Below are 23981 nucleotides of genomic sequence, written 5' to 3'. Positions count from 1 at the left end.
TGTAAATCAGTGGCAGTGATATTACCAGTGCTAGACACCAGCTGAGATTCTGGCGCAAAGGCAGAGCGCTTGGGTGTTTTCTGGGCCCCATGCAAATCTGGCCTCGTCCTGTTTGCATCCAGCTGCTCTGCCTCGATGGAGTAAGCCCCAGCGAACGGGCTGTTCCTCTCTCTCTCTCTCTCTTCTGCCCTCCTTGCTGCTTCTTGGAAGAGGCTAAATATACAAGTTCTTGGAAAGTGGCTGGAAAATGGGGCTGAGAGGACATTCCAGCGGGCACTGACAGAGGAAGGCATTTGCAGCTCTGTAAACAACTCCCGTTTCCTACCCGCCTGTTCTCCAGCGCCAGTGGCCAGGGCCGGCTCCTGCCTTGACAGAGCCTGCGAGCCAGCTGCAGCCAGAGATCCAGCCACTGACAGCTGATCAAGTGCAGGCTCAGGTCCGGGGACTTGTTCTCGGAGAGGGAGACAAACCACTGGGGATGAATTTCACACGTGTGCTCGGTTCCATGGCTGAGCCTTGGGGCTAGGAGCCAATGGCAGGAAAGGCTGGGTGGGTCTCAGTCACTCTGCATGCAAGCAGATGTATCTGCACAGAGCTCTGATCCACCTTGAACACTAGCCATAGAAGTGTAGCTACACTGACACCAACCACTAGCCACGGAGACCCTCGGGATATAGCCAGGCAGCTGGTCTCTCATGGCTGTGCTGAGCTAATGCAGGGCACCAAGGTGGAAATTACATCCCTGCCTGAACATGGACATCCCCAAGTAACAAAAGCTGTGTTCTCAACACCGGCTGCAATCCAAGTGCCAACAATGGACTTGGGTACGGCCCACAAGGTAGCAGGTTGAGTTAAAGACAATGGGGGAAGGGCAAGGGACCACTATTCCCCATAAACTGGGCGCTTGTGCGGCTGCTCAGGAGACATTCGAACGCCACCCAGCCGATTAGCAGAACGCCCACGGCCAGGTTTTCTGTTTCTACTGGTGGTGCTCGTTTGCACAGGCCTCAGTGCATATAACAAACTTTATTCCACACATGGATGGAAAACAATCTGTGCACGGCTGGAAAAGATTAGAGGACACACTGGAGGAAACAGGCAGTAAACACAGCCTCTTTCGCCAGGCACTTGGCAAAAGAGAAGCTGGCTCGCCCGCTAGTAAGGTTTGCGACTGGAGAGCGACCCAGAATGCTCCTGTCAAACCCATGGGAGTGGCCCTCTGGAAGAAGCAGATGCTGAGAAAACCCCCAGCCTGAAGTGTCCCAGTCCAAGGATTGGCCTCTGCACAGAAAAGTCCCCCTTTAGCTATGCTGGGGGAGTTACAACCACCTTAGGAACAAAAGAACGGCCATGCTGGGTCAGACCTAAACTCCATCCCAGCTCAGTGTCCTGTCTTTTGACAGTGGCCAGTGCCAGGTGCCCCAAAGGGAGTGAACAGAACAGGGAATCAGCAAATGATCCCTCCTCTGTCACCTCTTCCCAGCTTCTGACTGACAGAGGCCAGGGACACCCTCCTACCCGTCCTGGCTAACAGCCACTGATGGACCTAACCTCTAGCTCTTTTCTGAACCCTGTTAAAAGTCCTGGTCTTCACAACCTCCTCTGGTGAGGAGATCCACAGGCTGACTGTGAGCTGCGAGAAGAAAAACGTCCCTTTGCTTTAAATCTGCTACCTATTAATTTCATTTGGTGACCCCTAGTACTTATGCTACGGGAAAAGGAAATAATGAACGTACACTTTCTCCAAAATTATCATGATTTTACAGATCTTTCTCATATCCCCCCCTTAGTCTCTCTCAGTTAGACATCGCTGTCTTTTTAATCTCTCCTCCTACGGCAGCTGTTCCAACCCCCTCATTGTTTTTGTTGTCCTTTCCCAGTGCCAAGATATCTCTTTTTCAGCTGAGAGGACCACATCTGTACGCAGTATTCAAGATGTGGGCATCCCAGGGATTCATACAAAGGCAGTAAGATATTCTCTATCTTAATTGCTATCCCATTTTCACCTTTGAGGCCTTATACCAGTATAGCTTCCCTTCCTTTCCCTTTTACACACAATATGAGCACCTTTTTTACTGGAACAACCACACTCAGGCTAGGGGCAGACTGGGCTGCTTTTGCTATACCATTAACTTAAACAAGTTAGCACAGACACACCAAAGGTGTAAGGGGAAACTGAGGCACGGAGCAGGCAGAAGTTGCCCAAGGTCCACAGCAAAGCCAGGAATAGCTTAGGTGTCGCTCACATCCCACTTGGCAGCGGTTGGGGGATGATCCCACCAGCTTGGCCCGCAAATAAAGAAATGGGTTTGAGAATCAGACAAATTTTTTTATTCCAACCCATGCGTTTAAAAAGAGACCATGTTAAAACTGGCAAACAAGTCGACTAAGCCACGACGTCACCTACTGGCCAAAGATGGACAACAATGTTTGCTTCTAAAAAGACACCTGGCAGAGTCTGTGCAATGAAGGCCTCTTTCGAGCTGGTGAGTTTTGTTTTGTTGTGGAGATGGGTGGGTTTTGATGTTGCAGTTAACACAGTCATATGCCCACGCACACCCGCACATGCAGCTTCTCTCCCTGACACCAACAGCTCGGCTCTGAACACAAAGGGGGCAGCCCTGCTTTCGAATTCACAAAGAGGAATCCAAGCCACTTCCTCCCACTTACAGGTGCTTGGCTGTTCCAGGGTCCCAGCAGAATCAGTGGTAACTTTCGACTGACCTCACCAAGAGTCTAGTCCCTCGTCTGACTCTGTTTTCCCCTAATTTCAGATTCTGATCTCGCGCCAGACTGACAGCAGATCTCACACTGGATTGACACCTGCATAGTCTTACTGACACCTGATTTAACCAGAATAAGCTCAGAATCAGCGCCTGTTGTTATTATTATCAGTGGCCTACATACCCTGGAATCATGGAGCAGGTGCTGCACAGCCACTGCCTCAAAGAGCTTCCAATTTAGGTAAATTAATTTTATGTTATTTTCCATTCTAAATCCATCTCTTTCCCTCAAAATAATCTACAGGTCCAAATTCTGCTCACGCCAATTCAATGCCCTCTCTCTCTCTCACACACACACACCACCCATGTCACTCACACCATACACATCTATGCACATCCCTGCCACAAACAAGACACACATATTTCCTGTACCCACACACATGCAAGAGACGCATACCATTGTGTAAAACACAACACGTGGAACCACAAAAACAGGCACAAGATACAAACCTATCCAAACACCTACAACACCTACACACAACATGCACCAACACCCCTGTGCAGAGCACCAACCCAACGAAGAAACACCCACCAGCAAACCTTGCAGCACACAGCATACACACCCACACCCTGTGCAGACATTCACAACGCACACCTGCCCTCACAAATGTGCAAAAGTGCCACAAGCAGAAACGCATGTCCACACCACACCCAGCCACTGCACAAGTCACACGCAAGAATGCCACGAACACACCTGTGTACGCAACAAAACACAATGTACGCACAAAGACCCTTTATACAAATAACCCGTCACCTTCCCCTTCAACCGCCCCACACAGAGACAACCCTGTGTTCAGAGTTTTCCTTTAAAACTCATCTAAATACGTTCTGGGGGAACTCATCAGTTCCATGTAATAGGGGTCAAACCAAGGAGCCTCCCCACACCCAGCCATCCTGTCCCTGCAGCCTGGCTCTGCTCCAGACAGGGGACTGCAGAGAGTGTGGGTTCTAAGCGAGGCAGGGGAGAGTTCATTACAACACCCCCATCCTCAGCCACTGAACAGCATAAAATCAGCAGGGGGGGCAAGGAGGAGTGTGATTAATTAAATTTAAATATTTTAAAGTACAGTAAAAACTCTCTTCTTTACTAAAACTTGGCAAACTGGGGAGATTCGAGTCACTTCCAGGCTGATGCAAAGGACAGAGCCCATCCTGAGACAAGCCCTGGGGGCACTGCAGGGCTCCAGCCATATGGGAATCAGGGGAGAGCCGCTCCAGGATTGGGGGGATCCCTCAAAGTCAGCAGGTGACTCCCCTGAAGTGAGGGCTCCCCTCACAAGGAAGTGAGCAGCTGCCCTGGGTCTGAAATGGGATTAAAATCATCTGTGAAATCCCAGGGAGGACCTGATTCTCCACCATCCTGCATCTCGTGCAACTTTTTACCCCAGTGCAAAATGCTGGTGCAACCTCCTGCTTTGCACCCTACGAGGCCATTCACGTTGATGCAAACTCCTGGCTGCCCCCATGTTTTGCGCAGGGCTAAGGAGGGCACAAGGGATCAGGCACAGGAGAATCAAGCCCAGGACTGGGAAGAGACATGGGGCTGGAGAACAGCTCTACTCATGTTGCTCCTTGTAGCCCTATGAGTCTGCTGGTGCAGTGGAGTTTCCGATTAAAAACCTGGACTAACTCAGAAATAGACCCACACACTGACTCTGTGTTCCCAGCAAAAACAGCGGGGACAGAGCTCAGTTCCGAACAGCAGGATGAGGCGGGTGGGAGCGAGGCGGGTCGGGCGACGGAGGGCATCTGCGCACCACTCCCTGCTGTTTCAGTGCTGGTTTCAGCCACTCCTTCAGGGCAGCTGCCGATTAACGCTGGATGTTACAGTTGCAGGGTGGTGCTGTCCTGGTCAGTTTCTCCCACAGCGGAGTGAGACAGGATTCCCCGGAGGAGTCGTGGGGTATTTGGAGGCAGAGGGTGTCCTGCAGGCAGGACTCCCAGGAGGAGTCACAGGGGATGTGAAGATAGAGGGTGTACTTTGGACAGGCTGGTTCCATCCCCGCAGAATCGTCCATCCTCCTCCAAGAAGCAGCTGGTGCAAAAATAGATCAAGGGCACCACCTAGGGGTGAAGCGAGAGATCTTCCCCTGCAGCGCTGATGGCCTCTTTGAGGGTGCGAGCCCATCAGCACCCCCTGCTGGCCCTCTTGGTGCAGGGTGGAGGCTTGCATCCTGGCAGCTGATCTGTGCCCATGCCTCTCACCGTAGGGGCAGAGATGGGGACTGAGTAGGAGGAAGGATGCAAGTGTCCCCAGCAAGCCCAGACACAGCCTGCCCTTCCCTGGGGGAGCAGCTGCCACCACCATGGCAGAGGTCCTGGGCTCTGAGGCCCCAGGTGACTGAGCACTGTCCACACAGCCCGTTTCCCCTCAGTATATCGCCTCGTCCATGTTGTCGTCGCTGTCGGCCCCAAAGTCCTCCCCGTTGTCGAAGTAGGACATGATGTAATCGGTCTCCTAGGGAACCAGTCGGGAGAAGGAGGATGAGTCTTGGGGAGGGCAGGGTCGATGGCCCCAGCTGGGCAAGCAATGGCATTGGCCCCGAGAGGCCCAGAGGCTGACACACACTGTGCCTAGCATGACGATGCAACCGCTGCTGGGTGGGAACAGGGTGGCTGTTTAACAGAGCGCAGCAACCCTGCCATTTGGGACAGGAAGGAGAAGAGAAGGGCACCTCACTTTGGAGCCACCAGGGTCAGGAGTCAGGGAGACAGAATGGAATTGGCCGATACGGCAAAGCCACTGCAGTGCAACACTGGGGAAAGAGACCCAGGGGGATTCTCATTCAGCCTGTCTGACAAGATTAGGGCCAACCAGGACGGTGACTTTTGCAACATGGACACCTGCCCACTGGAAACTAGGACCAGACCAGCCTAACTCAACCCAGCTGTCCCCTGGGCCCCAAGCCTGCAGACCTTGCCCTGCCCAAACTCCCACTGAGATGAATGGGTGCAGGACTGGGTCCAGAACACCAGAGCTCTGCAGAGTGCCTGGCTGGCTGGCCTCTCCAGAGACGCCTTACCTCCTCATGTTCCTCCTCGTCATACTCTTCTTCCTCCTCTTCCTTGCCTTCCTCCTCCTCCTCCTTCTCCCCTTCTTCCTCTGACGTCACCTCCTCCTCCTTCTTCTCTAGGGTCTGGGGCATCAGAAGAAACAAAGGCCCAGTGGACGATCAAGCTGCAGTGACATGCCAAGAGAGGCAGCGGGAGAGCTAACACCCCTGACATGTCCTGCTGGATCCATCCCATCCTGCATATCCATCAGCTGAGAGCCCGACGCATCCCACCACACCATGCCAGCTACCCACACCATGCCAGCACACCCCGCCACCTGTACCATGCACCCAGGGTGCCCCTGTGAGTGATGGCAAGCCTGATTCCCCCACGCAGCACCACACCTGGCTACCAAATGAGTGTGCCACGGAGTGGAAGGGGTGTGGGGAGCGGAGAGATTCCCCACCCAGGAAATCTGAGAGAATCCACCATTACCTCCAGTTTCTTTATGGCTTCCTCCTTGTCCACTGGGAGCCGCTGTTTGTGCTTGGGAATCAGGAAGGTGGTCCCTACCCCGAGGAAGAGAAGGTCAGAACCTGGCCGGACATTGCGCCATTCCTGCCTTAGCTACCCTCATGCATCACAACACAGCTGCCATTGCCTGATACCTTTCAAGCCCCACTGCACAGCACCTGGCCAGCTCCCATTGCTGGGGTGAGTGCTGGTCCCAACATTGACACAGGCCCCTGGATAATGACTGGGTTTCATTGCTGGGTTCTGTGCTTGGTCACCCGGCTGGATTTGGGCCGGTGGGGTTAGTGTGATGACTCACACGGAAGCCAGAGCAGCTGGGGCTCTTCACCTCCAAGTCTGGGCATAAGAGGACCAGAAGAGGACTAGGAGGAAACTCTTGTTAGCCCAGGCTGCCTTCTGCTTGTTTTCCTTCTGTTAGGAATAAAACACAACCCCTCCCCAGTCTGTGTAGCCTACTGCTTAAGGCATGGGCCAGGTGCTCAGGGGCTGCAGCTCTGATCCCGGCTCTGCTGGCTGATCTCGCATAAACCATTCTTTTCCTTCATACTCACTCTCCTTCCGAAGCTTTCGGACTCGGATCTTTAGCTCCCGTGGTAACCGCCGCCAATCTGCAAGGACAAATGAGGAATCACCAGACTGAGTCAGACTTATGGGTCACTACTCCAAAAGCCCAGCTGGGAGAGTGGCCAACCAGCTGCTGCAGAGGATGCTATATTATGAAAGTGGACAATGATGGAATAACAGAAGTTTCCTCCTGTCCCCTATAGTTAGTGATTAACATGTATCCTGAAGCACGAGGATTAATAATCTCTGTCTATTCACTCCCCTCAGGCGCTGTGCTCATCTATCCACCCATAGATCTATGATCTATTTACCTGTCATCATTTGTTATTTATTTAATGTAACTGTGAAGATTGTTATCAACATGTCGAAACTTTTTACTCCAGCAATATCTGGTGGCATTGAATTCCACAGACTATGTAACAATTCTCACACTACTTCTCTGTGTGTTGCTTTTCAGTTTCACTAGACCTCCATCAGCCTCGACATACTGCTGTGCCTCCGGTGTTAGCAGAAAGGTGACAGATCTAGCCCTATCTCTTGCGAATCACAGTCTTCCTGGAATAAAACTCGGAAGAGGAAGCTGAGCAAGACTGTAACATATTTCCAGGCATACCTGGGTTCCAATCGATAGCGTTATCAATGGGACCGGACACCTGATATTTATCGGAGTAGCGCTCCACATCTGGCAAGAAACATACAATCAGGGTCAAAACTTCAGTGTTATAAACATCACAGAAACAGACTCGGAATTTGCTGTTCAACTCAGACAGAGTTTATACACTTCACTGTCTGGGTGGAGTACTGCCACCCACCCCTGTACAGTGCACCCCCCTCATCCAACACCCTTGGGACCCGATCCGTCCAGAATGAGGGAATTTGCTGGATGAAGGGTAGTTCCATGTCTCAGTCCCCTCACTTCCAGCTCTAGCAGCCCCCTTACCTGCCGCCAGCCGCAACTCCACATGGCCACAGCCCCAGCCACTGGCCCCTCAGAAGCTGGTTCCAGCCCCGGCCAGGGAGCTGGCACCAGGGACACAAGCCTGTGGCCTTCCCTGCACAGGGCCACCAGCTCTCCCGTTACTGGGCTCAAAATTGGGTCTCATCTCAACCAGCAATGCCTCCGGTACCTTTCTTGGGCACAGCCGGCTTGACGTAGTACGGCAGGTTCTTCATGGCTCCCCTCAGCTCTTGCTTTAACGCCAACACATATTCCACCTCCTCACCCGTCTGCAGAGGGACGGGCTTGTACTCCATGGGCTACAGAGACATGACAGAAGCATTTATTCCTTTCTGATGAAGAACTGGGTTGGGGCAGCCAAGATGATGGTATCTAGGCAGGAGTCCAGCATCATGAGTGAGATGGAGCTCAGCTAGGAAAGCCAGACTGGGATTTCAAACCCCCTCGAGCTGGGGGAGGGAGCTAGGATCCAGAGATTTGGTGTAAGACCAGCTCTGACAAATATGCACATGTGGCTGGGTGTGTATACGGATTACCAACGTATATGCAGAGAAGTGTATGCGTGGGTATAAGCACGACTATCTAGGAACATGTGTACATCTTAGTAAGGCATTTGACACAGTCTCGCATGATATTCTTATCAATAAACTAGGCAAATACAACTTAGATGGGGCTACTATAAGGTGGGTGCAAAACTGACTGGGTAACCGTACTGAGAGAGTAGTTATTAATGATTCTCAATCCTGCTGGAAAGGTATAACAAGTGGGGTTTCGCAGGGGTCTGTATTGGGACCAGTTCTGTTCAATATCTTCATCAACGATTTAGATATTGGCACAGAGAGTACGCTTATTAAGTTTGCAGGTGATACCAAGCTAGGAGAGGTTGCAACTGCTTTGGAGGATAGGGTCAAAATTCAAAATCATCTGGACAAATTGGAGAAATGGTCTGAAGTAAACAGGATGAAGTTTAATAAAGACAAATGTGAAGTGCTCCACTTAGGAAGGAACAATCAGTTTCACACATACAGAATGGGAAGCGACTGTCTAGGAAGGAGTATGGCAGAAAGGGATTGAGGAGTTATAGTGGACCACAAGTTAAATATGAGTCAACAGTGTGATGCTGTTGCAAAAAAAGCAAACATGATTCTGGGATGCATTAACAGCTGTGTTCGGAACAAGACAAGATAAGTCATTCTTCCGCTTTACTCTGTGCTGGTTAGGCCCCAGTTGGAGTATTGTCTCCAGTTCTGGGCACTGCATTTCAAGAAAGATGTGGAAAGGGTCCAGAAAAGAGCAACAAGAATGATCAAAAAAATTGGAAAGGGTCCAGAAAAGAACAACAAGAATGATCAAAGGTCTAGAGAACATGACTTATGAAGAAAGGCTGAAAGAATTGGGCTTGTTTAGTTTGGAAAAAAGAAGATTAAGTGGGGGGACATGATAGCGGTTTTCAGGTATCTCAAAGGGTGTCATAAGGAGGAGGGAGAAAACTTGTTCTTCTTGGCCCCTGCAGATAGAACAAGAAGCAATGGGCTTAAACTGAAGCAAGGGAGGGTTAGGTTGGACATTAGGAAAAAGTTCCTAACTATCAGGGTGGTCAAACAGTGGAATACATTGCCAAGGGAGGTTGTGGAATCTCCATCTCTGGAGATACTTAAGAACAGGTTAGATAAATGTCTATCCGGGAAAGTCTAGACAGTATTTGGTCCTGCCATGAGGGCAGGGGGCTGGACATGGTGACCTCTGAAGGTCCCTTCCAGTCCTAGTATTCTATGATTCTATGTGCATAGGTGCGGACCAGTGTTCCCTGTAAGCTGAGTGCTTGGGTGGCCACTCGAGAGATTCAGGCACCACCGAGCTGATTAGCAGAGCGCCCACAGACACCCACAGCCGGCAGTATTTTTCTACTGGTGATGCACATCTGCTCCTGCCTCAGTGCACAGAACAATCTGTATTCTGCCCCTGGATGGAGGGAACCCTGGTGCATGTGTATGTAGAGATATAAACATGGGGGTGACGATGTACACATGTATGGGTGGGGGCAGTGCATATGCACTGGCATGTGCATATATCAGGGAGTATAGGCACACGTGCGTCTGTGGTTGTGGGAGGAGGGGTGTTACAGAGACTTTACAGATGCATTATGGACTCTGCATCCCAGAGTCACTGCAATTCCCCCACAATGCCCTGGAAAGACACAAGTGCAATGAGTGAGTGGGTCTCTACTCCCAAAACACACATGCCCATATCCCCAGGGCACAGGTGCGGTAGCTGATAAAGGACACTTGCCCGGCCACTCTCCCTGCTGTGTGCACAGTAGCCTCCCTGCTCCAAGGCTGCCAATCCAACACCTTTCACAGGAACTCACGGGGAACAGCGGCGATGGCTGGAGGGTGGATGGGGGCAGCGACTCTCCTTTCCCAATGCCCACAGCTTCCACGTTGAAGGTCATTCGGCCCCGACCCCTCCCTCTGCCTCCTCTTCCAGCCATGGCTTGCTCGCCGAGAAGACGCGGACATAGAGCTATAATCCAATGTACCAGGCCTGCAGGGGACAAAAGAGCCCTTTGTGATCCTTGGGAAACTAGAGAATCACCTCTTCCTAAAGCCATTAGACAGAGCACCCTGCTAGCTACACCACCGCCACCCTGTAGGCAATTAACCACTCTCTCTAGCTTAGGTACTTACATAGCCACAATTATGAGTTCATTCCCACATCTCAAAGTCTGTCATTTATTTCTTCTCCGCAACAGGGCTTGATTAGCAGATGAAACAAACTGATACCAGGCTAAGGAATAAGCCACTATCCCATGCTTCTTCCAACGCAACCAACCCTTCACACCTGCCATTTTGGTCTGTGGACTCACCCCTGCAAACCCACTGCAGCCAGCTCTTAATACCTAGCAGCACGTGATGGAGTTTAATGACGCCTAACCCACACACTGGCCAACCACCCAAGATGCCCTGATGTGAGAAACTGCACATGGACCTGGACAATGGGGGGACTCAGGGCACACAGCTCGGAGCTGAAAGCGGCAATCAGCAGGCAGGATATAAAAGGCAGGGCTCAGAGTAAAGAACGCAGGGCCCGAGGAGCGTGATACGCTTCTCAGATTTGAGGCCATGTGGCGCTGAGCCCAGGCCGCGTGGTGCACAGAGCTGGGCCCCACTGCAGGTCCCCTTGCCCAGGCAGCACAAGAAGGCACAGGGCGCAACGCAGGACCCGCGGTGCAGCGCCCACGGGAGAGCACAGGCCGAAGCTCCGGGCGCAGTCCCAAGCCAGTGGCGCACGTCTGTGCCCGGCGCCTATAAATACCCCCCGAGGCCCGGGGACGGGCTACGTAGGGGCGGGGCGCTGCCGGCCGTCCCCCGCCTCCCATTGGGCCGCCGCGGACCGGACCGGACCGAACTTAATCAGCGCTTTACCCGGGTCGCGCCACTCGGGCTTACGCCGGCCTCCCCGCCTCCACGTGGGTTCCTTCCGCCCGGAAGCGAATCGCATTCGCAAAGCTCCAAAGGGGCGGGGCCCGCAGGCGGCCTGCCGGCCGCTCATTGGCGCGCGCTGCAGCCAATTAGAGGACGTAGGGTAAGGGCGGAGCCAGAGACTTTTGCTGGGAGGAGACCAGAGGGAGGTAAAGATGAGTAAGGGGCAGGTGGGGAGGGAAGAGAGAGATAAAGCTGGGGGAGGAGAAGGGTGGGTGCGTGGGAAGCAGGGAGAGAGAAGTGTAGGGAGGTGGGGAAGCCTCCAGCACTTTTCTGTCCTGCCTTAATCCTAGAATCACAGAATCCGAGGGCTGGAAGGGACCACAGGAGGTTATCCAGTCCAGCCCCCAGCCCAAAGCAGGATCAACCCCAACTAAGTCATCCCATCCAGGACCTTGTCAAGCCAGGACTTAAAAACCTGTAGGGATGGAAAATCCACCACCTCTCTAGGCAACACATTCCAGTGTTTCACCATCTCATACAGCTGGAAAGGACAGTGGAAGATAATTGAGTCCAGTCCTCCAACCTCTTGGCAGAGTCAAGCACTATCCCTTAATTTTTTTTTTGTTTTTAAATCTACCTGCCTCTAACCCCTAAAGGGCCTCCTCAAGGACTGAGCTCACCATCTAGGGTTTAGCAGGCCAATCCACAAGCCACCAAGCTAGCCCTCCTCCTTGGTAACCAACACCTCTCCCACTGCAACTTGAAACCACTGTTCTGCCATCTGTCACTACTGAGAACAGCCTGTCTCCATCCTCTTTAGAACCCCCTTCAGGAAGTTGAAAGCTGTTATCAAATCACCCCTCACTCTTCTCTTCTGCAAACCAGCAGTCATATAGTACTTTAAAGACGGACAAAAAAATAATTAGGTGATGAAGCGCTACATGACTGCTGGTTTGTTTTGTTAGAATACAGACTAACACAGCTACCTCTCTGTTACTTCTGCTAACTAAATAAGCCTAGATCCCTCAGCCTTCCTCATAGGTCACGTGCTCCAGCCCCCCAGCCATTTTCATTGCCCTCTGCTGGACCTGCTCCAATGGTTCCACATCCTTTCTATACCTGGGAGCCCAGAATTGGAAGCAATACTCCAGGTGTGGCCTCACCAGTGCCAAACAGAGGGGAATAATAACTTCTCTAGATCTGCTGGAAATGCTTCTCCTAATGCACCACCATATGCCATGAGCCTTCTTTGCTGCAAGGGCACACTGTTGACTCATATCCATCCTCTCACCCCCTGTAATCCCCAGGTCCTTTTCTGCTGTACTACTACTTAACCATCCTTCTCCTTCCAACACTGCTCGGTCCTGTCCTGCCGTCCCCTCCCCTCCCCTCCCAGCCAGGAGGACTGCCAGCCCATGGGAGAGGAGAGAACATAGAGTTACATGCTCCTGTTGAGTATATGTTTGCTGGGGAGAGGGTTAGGGTGGCTTAGGGAGCTGCCATGTGCAGAGCTAGGCCAGGCAGAAAGGGAGAAACCCCCTGATTCCCTGTTGGCAGGGGAGTTAAATTCCTACTGTCCTTGTTAAACCTACCCCAGTAGTTAGAGCCTCTAGAACAGAGGTTCCCTGTGGTGGCAGGTTTGACATCACGGTCTGACCTGGAGTCATCTCTCTGTGGCATTTCTAACCTGCTTGTCATCCTAACAGCCAATGGTCCCTCTAATTTTTTCCACTCTTGTGCAGAATAAATGTTATTATTGCACCAAGGCACATGTGGATGTGCACCACCTGTAAAAAACACATGCTGCCGGCTATGGGCACTCTGCTAATCAGCCAGGCAGCGTTTGACTTTCTCTTGGGTGGCCAGCCAAGCACACAGCTTACAGGGAACACTGCTAACAGCTCAGCTTCGCACAAGCAGCCTAGATCCCCACAGAGGCCTTCATTCTCCCGCCCAGACGGCCAGAGCGGAATCCAAAGGCATCGGTTCCCAAAGACCGACGACCTCCGATGGTGAAACAGAGGGCATCAGAAGTAAGGGAGCTACTACGCTTTCCACAGGGGCAAATGCCTATTACATATTATGTGGCCCACTGTAGCTCTCTCATCCAAGCATTCGCTGGACCCAGCCATACAGGACTGCAGCTGTACCTCTTCTGTAGTTCCTTTCTTTGGCTCTTCCTGAAGTTTCCTCTATTATAAGAACAAAACCATCCATTTCCTGGCAGTACAGAGAGCTGCACAGGATTTTTCCTCCTCCTGTTGTCTCGGGCGCCAGATCAGTTCCAAGCCACACCACAAGGAACAGGCTGCTTTCAGGAACAGCTTTTCTGTACTCCTTGTTCTGAGATGAAGTTTGGCTCCCCTTCTTCCGCTGATCGTTCACAACCTGGCTGCTTTGCTTGTGGATGTAAACAGGCCCCGGCTCATTCTGTCTTTGCAGGAATGATTCCAAGGCCGGTAGGGGAAGGTGGGCATGATGGTTAGGAGGCTGACTCTGAGGGCTGGTAGTGGCTCTTATGGCAGCTCCAGTGGGCCAGCCCAGAAAGGTGACAGCTATTCTATCTGGGGAATCAAGGAGAGGCTAAAATCCCCTTTGCCTGCAGATCTGCATGGCTCCCCACCAGGCCATTCTCTCTGCTGCAGCTTCCATCCTCACGCGATGCAGTCTGTGGGGGAGAGACAAGGGGGGCAAATGTCAGACTCCACAGGCAAGCTGCAAGGGAAGAAACCATCACATGCTGCGGCTTGGCCTCCTCACACCAGGCACTTAGGCTGTGGCTGCTAACAGTTTTATGGTGTGAAGGAGGGGGGCTCCAGGCTGGAGGGGGAGCTGCAGGAAGCCTGGATGTACCTTTGGTTGTTCCCATTCCAGCCCAGCAAGATCCACCCCCGCGTGGGTCACTGCTCTGAAAAGCCCACTGCAGCTAAGGCAGGTTGCGTGCAGAGCAGGGACCAGGGCTTCTTGGCTAAAACTTTCACACCTGCACACGATGCAGCTCTCCCTTGCCCTGGGCCATGGCTCTTCCATTGCTCTGGCCCTGAGAAGCAGATGGGGGGTTGTGCGGGGAGCCACTTCTAGCTAAACTGATCTGCAGTCTTTGAGCTGAGACTTGCCTGATTCTCTGTGTGTGCACGCAGATGTGTTGATAGAAGCGTGTGTGTGTACACAGATGTGTGTGTGTGTGTATGTGTGTGCATTGCATGTACACAGATACATTTTGTGTGCCCATTGGCCTTGGCTAGACTACAAGGGCATCATATGCAATGGGGCAGGCACCCCAACCTCCTTTTGGCCCCCTGCATTTATTATAGGTCTGTATACCCCATTACACCCTCTATTGTTTGCTCCCAACCCCAGCTAAGGAGGTAAAATCCCATTTAATTAGTTAATGTTAAGTTTAATCAGTTACCCAATTAAACATGGATGGGGTGAGAGAACCGGGGGGGTGGGGGTTGCTTCAGCCAGCCTGGAGCACCATTGTTGCCAGTGCTCCTGGGGTCACCGTGGACCAGGGCTGCTCTGGCCAGGCTAAAGCGCTCCCCACCCATAGTGCTCCTGGGCTGGGCCTGCCAAGAGTGAGGGCTGTTCCAGCTGGGCTGGAGCATGGCAGGCAGGGGGCTGTTTCAGTCCCCACAAGTGAACTGTACCTCCTAAGCCTCCTCTGCTTAGCGTGAGGCTTAGCAGTTAACCCCTTAACATCCCTAACTGGTACATTGCAGGACATCACACATGGACTGATTCCAAAGCTAGACAGGGCCACTGCGATCATCTTGTCTGACCCTCCTGTAGAGCAGAGGCTAAAGATCTGCCTGGAAATAACACTTAGAGCAGAGCTTTTAAAAAACTACCAATGTTTCTGTAATATCCTATAAGCTGTCACAGTTCCCCTTCCCCATGAAATTTTCTGCAATGATGCCTGTACCAGACTCTAGCACTAAATCTGGGGGTCTGCCTGTGGTCATGTATCTAGGTTCCGGCTCACACGAGGGACTTGGCCTATTCGTGCACGTCTGTCGGAGCATGTGTGTGAGAAGGGGAGGGGGACGATGAAAGTGGGCCAGTTTTTCACAGGGGCTCAGCTCCCATTTGGACAGTGGGGTAAGTTGTCGGCGTTTCCAACGAGGCGCACACATGGGCTGGGATATCTCGCCAGGGGAGGGAGAGCAGCTAGGTGCTGACTGCTTTTGAGGACCCAGGCCTGGGTGCAGGCACCTCTTTGAAAGATCCCAGCCATGCCGTGCTGCTCTTTACAGCATGATGCAGCATCCCTGATACCTCTGACGCCAGCCCTGCACCCACATGATGCTTTCTGCCGAGTTGGCTGTGCTGCAGATGGGGTGACTCATCTCCTTCCTCCCCCCCTATTCCGACAGGGCTGCCGAAAATAGCAATGAGGGGGGAAGGGGAGAACCCAAAATAACCACCAGCACCTGGCTGGGGCTGGGAGAAGAAGCAGAGAGAGATGCGCTTGGCTCCTGCCTGCTGCTCCCAGGGAGCTGGGTTTCCGGTCACAATCAGTAGCAGAAGTGTGGCTCTAGAGCCTGCATGCTGCAGGCCCAGCTGCGAAGTTGCCTTGGCAACAAAGAAAGAAGGAAAGAAAAAGAAAGAAAGAAAGAAAGAAAGTTTCCTGAAGCAGCCGGTTTATAGTTTTATAGTTCATTTTCTCCCTTTGGCCCTCACATTCCCCATTCCTCTTTGCCCCGGCTGAATATCACCTGTGAAAGGGGCCAAGGGACCCAGGGATGGCCCTTGGATTTCACTGGCAGGCAGGCGCCTGGATCCCTTTCATAGAATCAAAGAACCCTAGAACTGGAAGGGACTTTCAGAGATCACTGAGTCCAGTCCCCTGCCCTCATGGCAGGACCAAGCATGTGCAGACCAGTGCTGCCCAAAACAAATGTAATGGATCACCACAGCCCCATCGCCCCCCTGCCATGGGCCACCTCTCTCGAGTCTGGCACGCCCCCAGCCAGGCAGCTTCCCTCCCCACAAGATTACTCACTGCAGCCACCCTGGGGCTGAAGCTGTGCCGCATGAGCCACCCCGGGCTGAACCCTGCCAGGGCCAGAGGAGCTGCCTCCACGCCTGCCGCCACATGCTTGTCCCACCCTGTGGTGGGGCGCATGCTCAGAGCAGCTGGAGGGGCACCCCACAGTCCCCACGCTCTGCTGCCCTGTTCACCACATGTGGCAAACCGGGAGCGTATTGGACACCTCAGGTCTAGACCACCCCTGCTAGATGTCTCACTAACCTGCTCTTCAATGTCTCCAGTGATGGAGATTCCACAACCTCCCCAGACGATTTGTTTCAGTATTTAACCACCCTGACAGTTAGGAAGCTTTTCCTAATGTCTAACCTTAACCTCCCTTGCTGTAGTTTAAGCCTACCGCTCTTTGTCCTGTCCTCTGAGGCCAAGGAGGACAATCTTTCTCCCTCCTCCTTGGGTACTTGTAAACCGCTATCATGTCCCCTCTCAGTCTTCTCTTTTCCAAACCTAAAGAAGCCCAATTCTTTCAGCCTTTAAAAATAGCCATGGAAGAACGCTAGGGGGTGGGGGGGGGGGCACGGTGTCTGTGAGAGGAGGGGAAGACACGGGTTCAGATATTAGCAAGCCTGCACCAGGCCAGAGTCCATAGTCTCCGACCCGCTGTTCTCACTCTGGTGTGATGCCGGCCACCTCAGCACAGGACGCGCTCAGGAGTTAGGGAGGCAGGTGGGGTCAGCAGCTACCTTGCAAAAAACAAAATCCCCACCCCGAGGCCGCAAGCCACAGGGCCTGGATCAACTGACTCTGGCTTGCGAGGCTAAAAATAGCTGCCTCGACGTTCTGTAGCTAATGTCGTTCTCGGAACATCCCAGGAGGCTTCGGATGATAATGTTTCTCTCCACAGAATCACCTGGAGGCAAACACTGCAGCATGGGAAATTTCAGCCCAGATGGTTAAAGCTGGCAACGTTCCACCGAGCAACTGAGAAGAGGGTGTTATTATAGGAACTAAAGAAGAGGTGGTGCTACCTCTGCCACTGGTGATCAGTTCTGTGTTGCGGCTGAGGTCTTGGCCATGCTGGCGGTTACATGATGCAGTTCTGCTCTCCAGGTGCACAGCATGGCTGGGAAAAGTCCACGTGGCACTCCTGTGTTCCTCCGTTAATGTCTCCTGATCATTAATGGGTTTCTGTCTTACAGCATCCCTCAGAGGCAGGGAAGGATTGTACCCATTTTACAGGTGGTGCAAAATGACTTGACACAGGAGATCTGTGGTAGTGCAGTGATTTAAGCTCAGTTCTCCTGAATCCTACTCTGTGCCCTCTCCACCAGGCCAGTTCTCCTACCGTCTCGTTAGCCTGTGTGTAACTTACCAGGGCAATCAGCTAACACAGAGTATGAGTCCTGCTGGACCATCTTGGCCATATGTGTTTCACTGTCTCTCCACTTTAGATACTCCATGGGTCATGGACCTGGGTGTCAGCCCATCCTGTATGAAGTCATAGGAACCCAATAACACTGACCAAGCCTGCCGAATCACACAGCAGACAGGGTGAACAAAGCCAAGAAATCTGCAGGAAATGAGTTTCCAAGCTGCAAGCCTATCAAGTCAGGACCTCTCTTAAATGTCACCCTGTGGTTTGTTTGCTGGAGACAATAGCACAAATCAGAAGACATGGAGGGGGGGTTGATCTCTAGCGTTGCTACTTATTGACTATGAGACCTTGGTCAAGTCACTCCTCTTCCCTTCTCTCTTGACTCTAAATTCAATATATATGTCTGTACAGCACCTATCACAATGGTGCGCTAATCTCTGCTAATATTAGAATGGAATTGGGAAGGGGTAAATATAGTGCCCATCTTTTAAAAAATGAAGGAGAATCCAAGGTACTACAGATTGCTCAGCCTCACCTCAGTCCCTGGAGCAGGTCCTTAAGGCATCTGTTTTGAAACACTTGAGAGGCTGGTGATCAGGAACCAAGGGCAAGTCATGCCTGACCAACCTGATTGCCTTCTACGATGAGATAACTGGCTCTGTGGGTATGGGGAAAGAGACAGACATGATACACCTTGACCTTAGCAAAGCTTTCGATGGTCTCCCACAGTATTCTTGCCAGCAAGTTAAAGAAGCATGGCCTGGATGAGTGGACTATAAGGAGAATAGAAAACTGGCTAGATAGTTGGGCTCCATGGATCTATGGCTTGCTGCCTCGTTGGCAGCTTGTATCAAGCAGAGTGCGCCCTGGGTCAGTCCAGGGGCAGGTTTTTTCATTAATGCCCTGCGTGATGGGATGCTGTCTCTCAGAAAGTTCACAGATGATGCAGATGTGCGGAAAATAGACATGCTGGAGTGTTGGGACAGGGTCCACAGAGACCAAGACAAACTGAAGGATAGGGCCAAAAGAAATCTGATAAGGTTCAATAAGGAGAAGTGCAGAGTGTTGCTTTTAGAACAGAAAAATCCCATGCACTGTTACAGGCTGGGGACCAACTGGCTACGTAGCAGTTCTGCCGAAAAAGAACTGGGGATTACAGTGGATGAGAGGCTGGATATGAGTCAACAGTGTGCCCTTTTGCCAAGAAGGCTAATGGCATATTGGTCTGCATTAGCAGGACCGCTGCCAGCAGATTGGGGGAAGTGATTATTCCCCTTTATTTGGCACTGGGGAGGTCACATCTGGAGTATCATGCCCAGTTCTGGGCTCTCCACTACAGAAAGGATGTGGATGCACTGGAGAGAGTCCGGCAGAGGGCAATGAAAATGATTAGGGGGCTGGAGCACGTGACCTATGAGGAGAGGCTGAGGGACTGGGTTTATTTAGTCTACAGAAGAGAAGAGTGAGGGGGGATTTGACAGCAATGTTTAACTGCCTACGCCAGGGGGGGGAGTGGAGGGGGCGGTTCCAAAGAGGATGGAGAGAGTCTGTTCTCAGTGGTGGCTGATGACAGAATATGGAGCAATGTTCTCAAGTCGCAGTTGGGGAGGTCTCGGTTGGATATTTCACTAGGGGAGTGGAATGGTTTGCCTGGGGAGGTGGTGGAATCTCCACTGGAGGTTTTTAAGGCCAGACTCGATGAAGCCCTGGCTGGGATGATTTAATTGGGCTTGGTCCTGCTTCTATCATTCTCTGATTACTCCAATAGTAACAGCTGAGTTTTAAACCCACAATCCAAGGCCTTCTCTATACAAAAGTTGCCGCACTATACCAACCAGCCCACCGCCCGGGTTTGAGGGAAGTCAGCGGTGTTCCAGGGCTGAAGGATTGAAGGGAACGGACTCTCCTCCCTGACACCAGGACCGGGCAGGGAGCAATAGGAATGCAATTCGTCAAGGTAACCATGGCAACAGTGCAGGACAGGCACGAGGGATTACAAAAGCTTCCAAGGAGGTGCCTATGAAAGGTGCAGCCTCTGAGGGGAGAGCCAACCACACGTACCTGCACACCCACCCATTATGGACTGTGGCCTCCAAACTTAGATGCTGTTCCTGTGTTCCCTTGGCACTACTGAATCCCCCAGAGAAGGTACCAAGAATCTGGCAGAGTTTGTGAGGTCTTGTTCCTACAAACAGCCCCCGAGACCCTGTTTCCCACACAAACACAGAGCCTGGTCTACCCGAGCACCTCAAAGTCTGTCATGCAAGCAGGGTGGTGGCTGTCCCTCCTTTTTACAGATGGGGGAAACCGAGGCACAGCGAGAGTGCGGGACTTGCCCAAGAGCATGTAGGGAGCACATGACAGAGCTGGGGATGGAAGTCAGAGGTCCGAATTGCCAGTCCTGATCTAACCATTAGCCAACACTTCCCACATATGCCTTGATGGGGTCTGAGAGGAATCTCTGGGGCAGGGGTGGGAATGGGAAAAGTGGGAGTATGTCTGCACTGCTCTGTAAACCTGGGCTTAGATGCTGGTGTGAGCCCCACCCCCAGTATTGTCTGCACACAAAGCTGTAAGGACATGTTCAACAGACATGCAGGAGCCAGATCCTAGCATCCCTCTAGCAGGGGGGTGTCTGAGCCAGTGTTCCCCATAAGCTGAGAGCTTGGGTGGCTGCCTAGGAGAGATTGAGGTGCCACCCAGCTGATTAGCTGAGTGCCCACAGCTGGCAGCGTGTGTTTCTGTCGGTGGTGCACATCCGCACATGCCTTGGTGCACAGAACAAAATTTATTCCACCCATGGAATTAAAAATTAGAGGGATGGCTGGTCTGAGCCTGAGTGCCACCGAGACGGAGATCCAAGCCCTGTCACTGCATAGTGTGGACACATCTCAAGCCATAGACCTGAGTCAGAAGCAACCTGGCCTAGCTGGGTTGCATGGGGGCTAGCGACTATTAACACAGGTTTCTAATGCACCAAGGACAGCTGAGTCCCCCACCTGGAAGCCACAGACCTGGCTTTACAACACAGTGGAGACAGACCCTGGCAGGGCACTGAGTATCTTAAACCGCTCTCTTGCGCTGCGGCTTGTGAAGTTGTTGACAGAGCTGCTGAGAGGGAGTGTGGCCTAAGGGGTAAAGCACTGGTCTGAGATTTGAGAGACCAGAGCTCCATTCTAGGCTCTGTCACTGTCCTGACTGGGGTCATGTTAGGCAAGTCACTCCCCTCCCCCCAACACTCCGTGCCTCAGTTTCCCCCATTGTCTGATTTAGTTGGGGTGGAAGCCCTGATGGAGCCAAGACTATCTCTCACGTGGGGTCCATGCAAGGCCTGGCACGATGGAGCCAGTGGGAGCATTTATACTGTAGAGGCTTTGAATTAGTGGGTGCAAGGGGGCAGGATGGGCTGGTGGGAACGCCTGCTGGCATGAAGTGGTTGCCATACAGGGCTTACCATTCAGTGCCATGGCTCTTGGCACCCCACTGTACCCATTGCTCCAGTCCCCATTAGTGGGCCCCCACAAAGCTCAATTTGTGAGGGGCCAAAAGTATGGGGTTTACATCCTGCATCATCAATCCTGGGGAGCAGTGGGGGAGGTGCACTCAGGGCCGTCGTGAGGTGGAGTGTGCCAGCCAGGGCAACCATCCCCCAATGCCACTGGTATGGGGCCCAAGCCAACCTCCCCAGGGCCACAGGCCCCACCCTTCCCCCGCCTCTTTACTCCCTCCCGCCAGGCAACGGAGCATTGGGATTCCTTAGGGCTGAGGGCTGGATAACGGCAGCTGGTGACCTACCCTCTCTCCTGTCCATAGGACAGTCAGGGCGGCCACTCCGGGGCCCCCAACAGTGTGAGGCCTGTGGTGGCCACCCCAGTTCCGCCTACGGTTCTGGCTGCGTTTCCCCTTGGCTTTGTCAGAAGTAGCTGAATCACCACCTCCGGAGGGCCCTTTGCCGACTGGAGGGCCCTTGCCATTGCTGAGGCCCCATACTGCCCCTGAACGGGGCCCCAATCCCCACTCTGGCCTTGCTGGAGGTGACTTGGCGTGGGTGTTAGTGGGAACCCAAAGGACCAGGGCAGCAAGGGTGCATCAGCAGCAAGGGGATGGTATTTATAGGATGGTAGGTGCTGGAAGTAGGGGCGCAGCTTGATGGGGTTTCCATCCTATACAGGGTCTTTCAAATAGCTCTCGGTACCCCAACTATCCACATTGCTCCACATTGTTCCAACCCCCCAGGAGGGTGCCACCCACCTCCTCCAGCAAGGGCTCAAGGGATTAGACCAGGACTGAGCATAATTCATAAGCAGTGGCAGGGAGGGTGGGCGGCAGAGGTGGGGGGGGTGGAAGAGGCGGGCCCCTTTCCCATGTATCTTGGTGCAGTGTTATCGCTCTGTGTAGTTGAATGGAATAGCTACTTCTGCTCTATGGGAAGGGAGCTAAAAATAGCAGCCCAGCTCTGTCTCTGCGAGGAGGAGCCCGTCAGGCTGTGACAGTAAGGAGAAGACACCGGCTCAGTCACCTTTCTGCAGGGCTGCAACCAGAGCCGGTGGGGGATGCTGCTGATGCAGAGAAGGGCTTTGATGGCCTGACTTAATCAGCTCTGCTTGGTTTGATTCCCTGGCTGGAGCGGCATGGGACTGATTTCCTGTCTCACCTTGAAACACTCACCCACACCCAGTGCCCAAATGGGTGGCAAAGAGCTCACGCCAGGTAAACTTGGCAGGCCTCTGCTCCGCTTCCCCAAAAAAGAAGCATGAGGCCTGGAAGAGCCGGCAGCAGGTGACGGAGGAGAGTCCCACCACACCAGGTATGATACTGCTTTTAAAAGAGCGACTGGGGTGCAGGACCAATTTCTATAGCAAGGGGGGCTGGGAGCCTTTGAACCAAAGGGTTACTTCTGTCTAGGAAAGAACGCACGTCCAGCCAGGGTGTCCCCTGCAGACGTGGTCTCAGCTCCTACCGGGAGCGGGGTATCAAGGAGTGATAGAGTGGCTTTATATGTCCCTTGGAGCTGGTGCTGAAAGGAGCAAGCCCCTAGCCTGCTTCTGGCTGAGGTTGGTCACCTGGGTCCAACGCTTAGTCTGAAATTCAGAGATGGGCAAAAAAGCCAGTCTGAAGAGCTTGTCCGTCTGTCACATTAACTTGTCAGTTTGTCCTAACATCCCACTCTTCAGCTGTTGCTGGTTTCCACAACAGCTGGACTTGCACTGCAACTCTGCGATTGTTGGGTTGCCTTTATGTAATTAATGATTAATTGATTAGCTCTTATTACTATTAAATGTGTTGCTTTTTCATCATACGAATAATTCATTTCTCTGGGGCTAGCTGTCCACTCAGGTGTCTTTCTGCTCAGACGCATCCCTTTGGCGTTGCTATCTGCTGAGCCAAACCAATCCAGAAATCGGTTTTATACCAAAATCTAATCACGTTTTATTGCCACTCGCTCATGTGTTGCTTTAAATCTGCCTGTTCAATAGAATTGTCCATTGCTTTAAATAGCAATTGAAGAGGAATTGAATTATTCCTTGATTTAAAGGTATCTCACTCATTGTATCCATTGTGAACTATAATATTCGGCATCACATGTTCCTTACATTCCATATATGTGTGCATAGATCTATCTATCTATATATATTCTCTCTCTCCACTCAGTAGGTTGCATTCATTTTTATGTGGTTATATAAGCTAATGTAGGTGAAATCTCCTACTAATTTGGACCAGAATATTTTCGTTTGCTCTATCTCATCTCCCCCAAGAAACCCCATTTATATCTAAAACCCCAGAGACCAAGATCACTGGAAGAATTTTGATTCCAATCAATTCCCATTAGACTGTTTCTACACTGAAATCTGCTAGGTATTCCCAGCTCATCTCCGTAGCAATTTGCCAATAGCTGAATCCCTTCCTTTCCCAGCTGCGACCCAAAATTGCAAAGATGCGGCAAAGACTAAATCTGGCATTTCCCTGTGTGTTTTCTCCTTTTTTCATGCATTGCATGCCTTTATAGCCAGCATCACTGTCAGAGCTTTAATCCTTTGTTTCCTGAAGCCTTATTGCTCTTCAGGGATTTGGGTTTTTTTGGTTTTGGGTTTTTTTTTTTTTCATCTTCTGAAAAGAGGTGTGGGGGTTTTTTTTGTTTGTTTTTTATTTTTTTAACCCAAAAGCCAGGTACTTGTCATTAAAAGATTCCATCAGAAAAACAGCTTTTTATACTTAGAGGTCCTCCGGGGATAAGCAAAGCAAGATCTTACCAAACAGTAGTTTATTTAGCCTGTGTTCGTGGACAATAAATGATGAAGGATTTACAGAATCCTTGACAGGAAATTGGCTGCTTTATTGCACCTCAGCAGGACATATG

General features: G+C 52.0%; 1 protein-coding gene across 1 annotated transcript; it reads right to left on the bottom strand.

The window, feature by feature from the left end:
* Positions 1-2315: 2315 nt before the first annotated feature.
* POLR3GL (RNA polymerase III subunit GL) lies at positions 2316-11311 on the bottom strand. Its single transcript, XM_074980691.1, has 8 exons — positions 11259-11311; positions 10202-10377; positions 8003-8132; positions 7489-7557; positions 6863-6919; positions 6273-6346; positions 5807-5920; positions 2316-5241 (listed from the first exon to the last, which is right to left on the bottom strand). Exons 2-8 carry the CDS (start codon positions 10322-10324, stop codon positions 5155-5157), a joined length of 654 nt encoding a protein of 217 aa, XP_074836792.1. The 5' UTR covers positions 10325-10377; positions 11259-11311; the 3' UTR covers positions 2316-5154.
* Between the last annotated feature and the right edge of the window lie 12670 nt (positions 11312-23981).

Source organism: Carettochelys insculpta, chromosome 30 (assembly GCF_033958435.1).
Source record: "Carettochelys insculpta isolate YL-2023 chromosome 30, ASM3395843v1, whole genome shotgun sequence".
In the NCBI taxonomy this organism is placed as follows: domain Eukaryota; kingdom Metazoa; phylum Chordata; order Testudines; family Carettochelyidae; genus Carettochelys; species Carettochelys insculpta.
The sequence above is the reverse complement of the archived record's forward strand: the minus strand, read 5'-3'. Positions and strand labels throughout refer to the sequence as shown.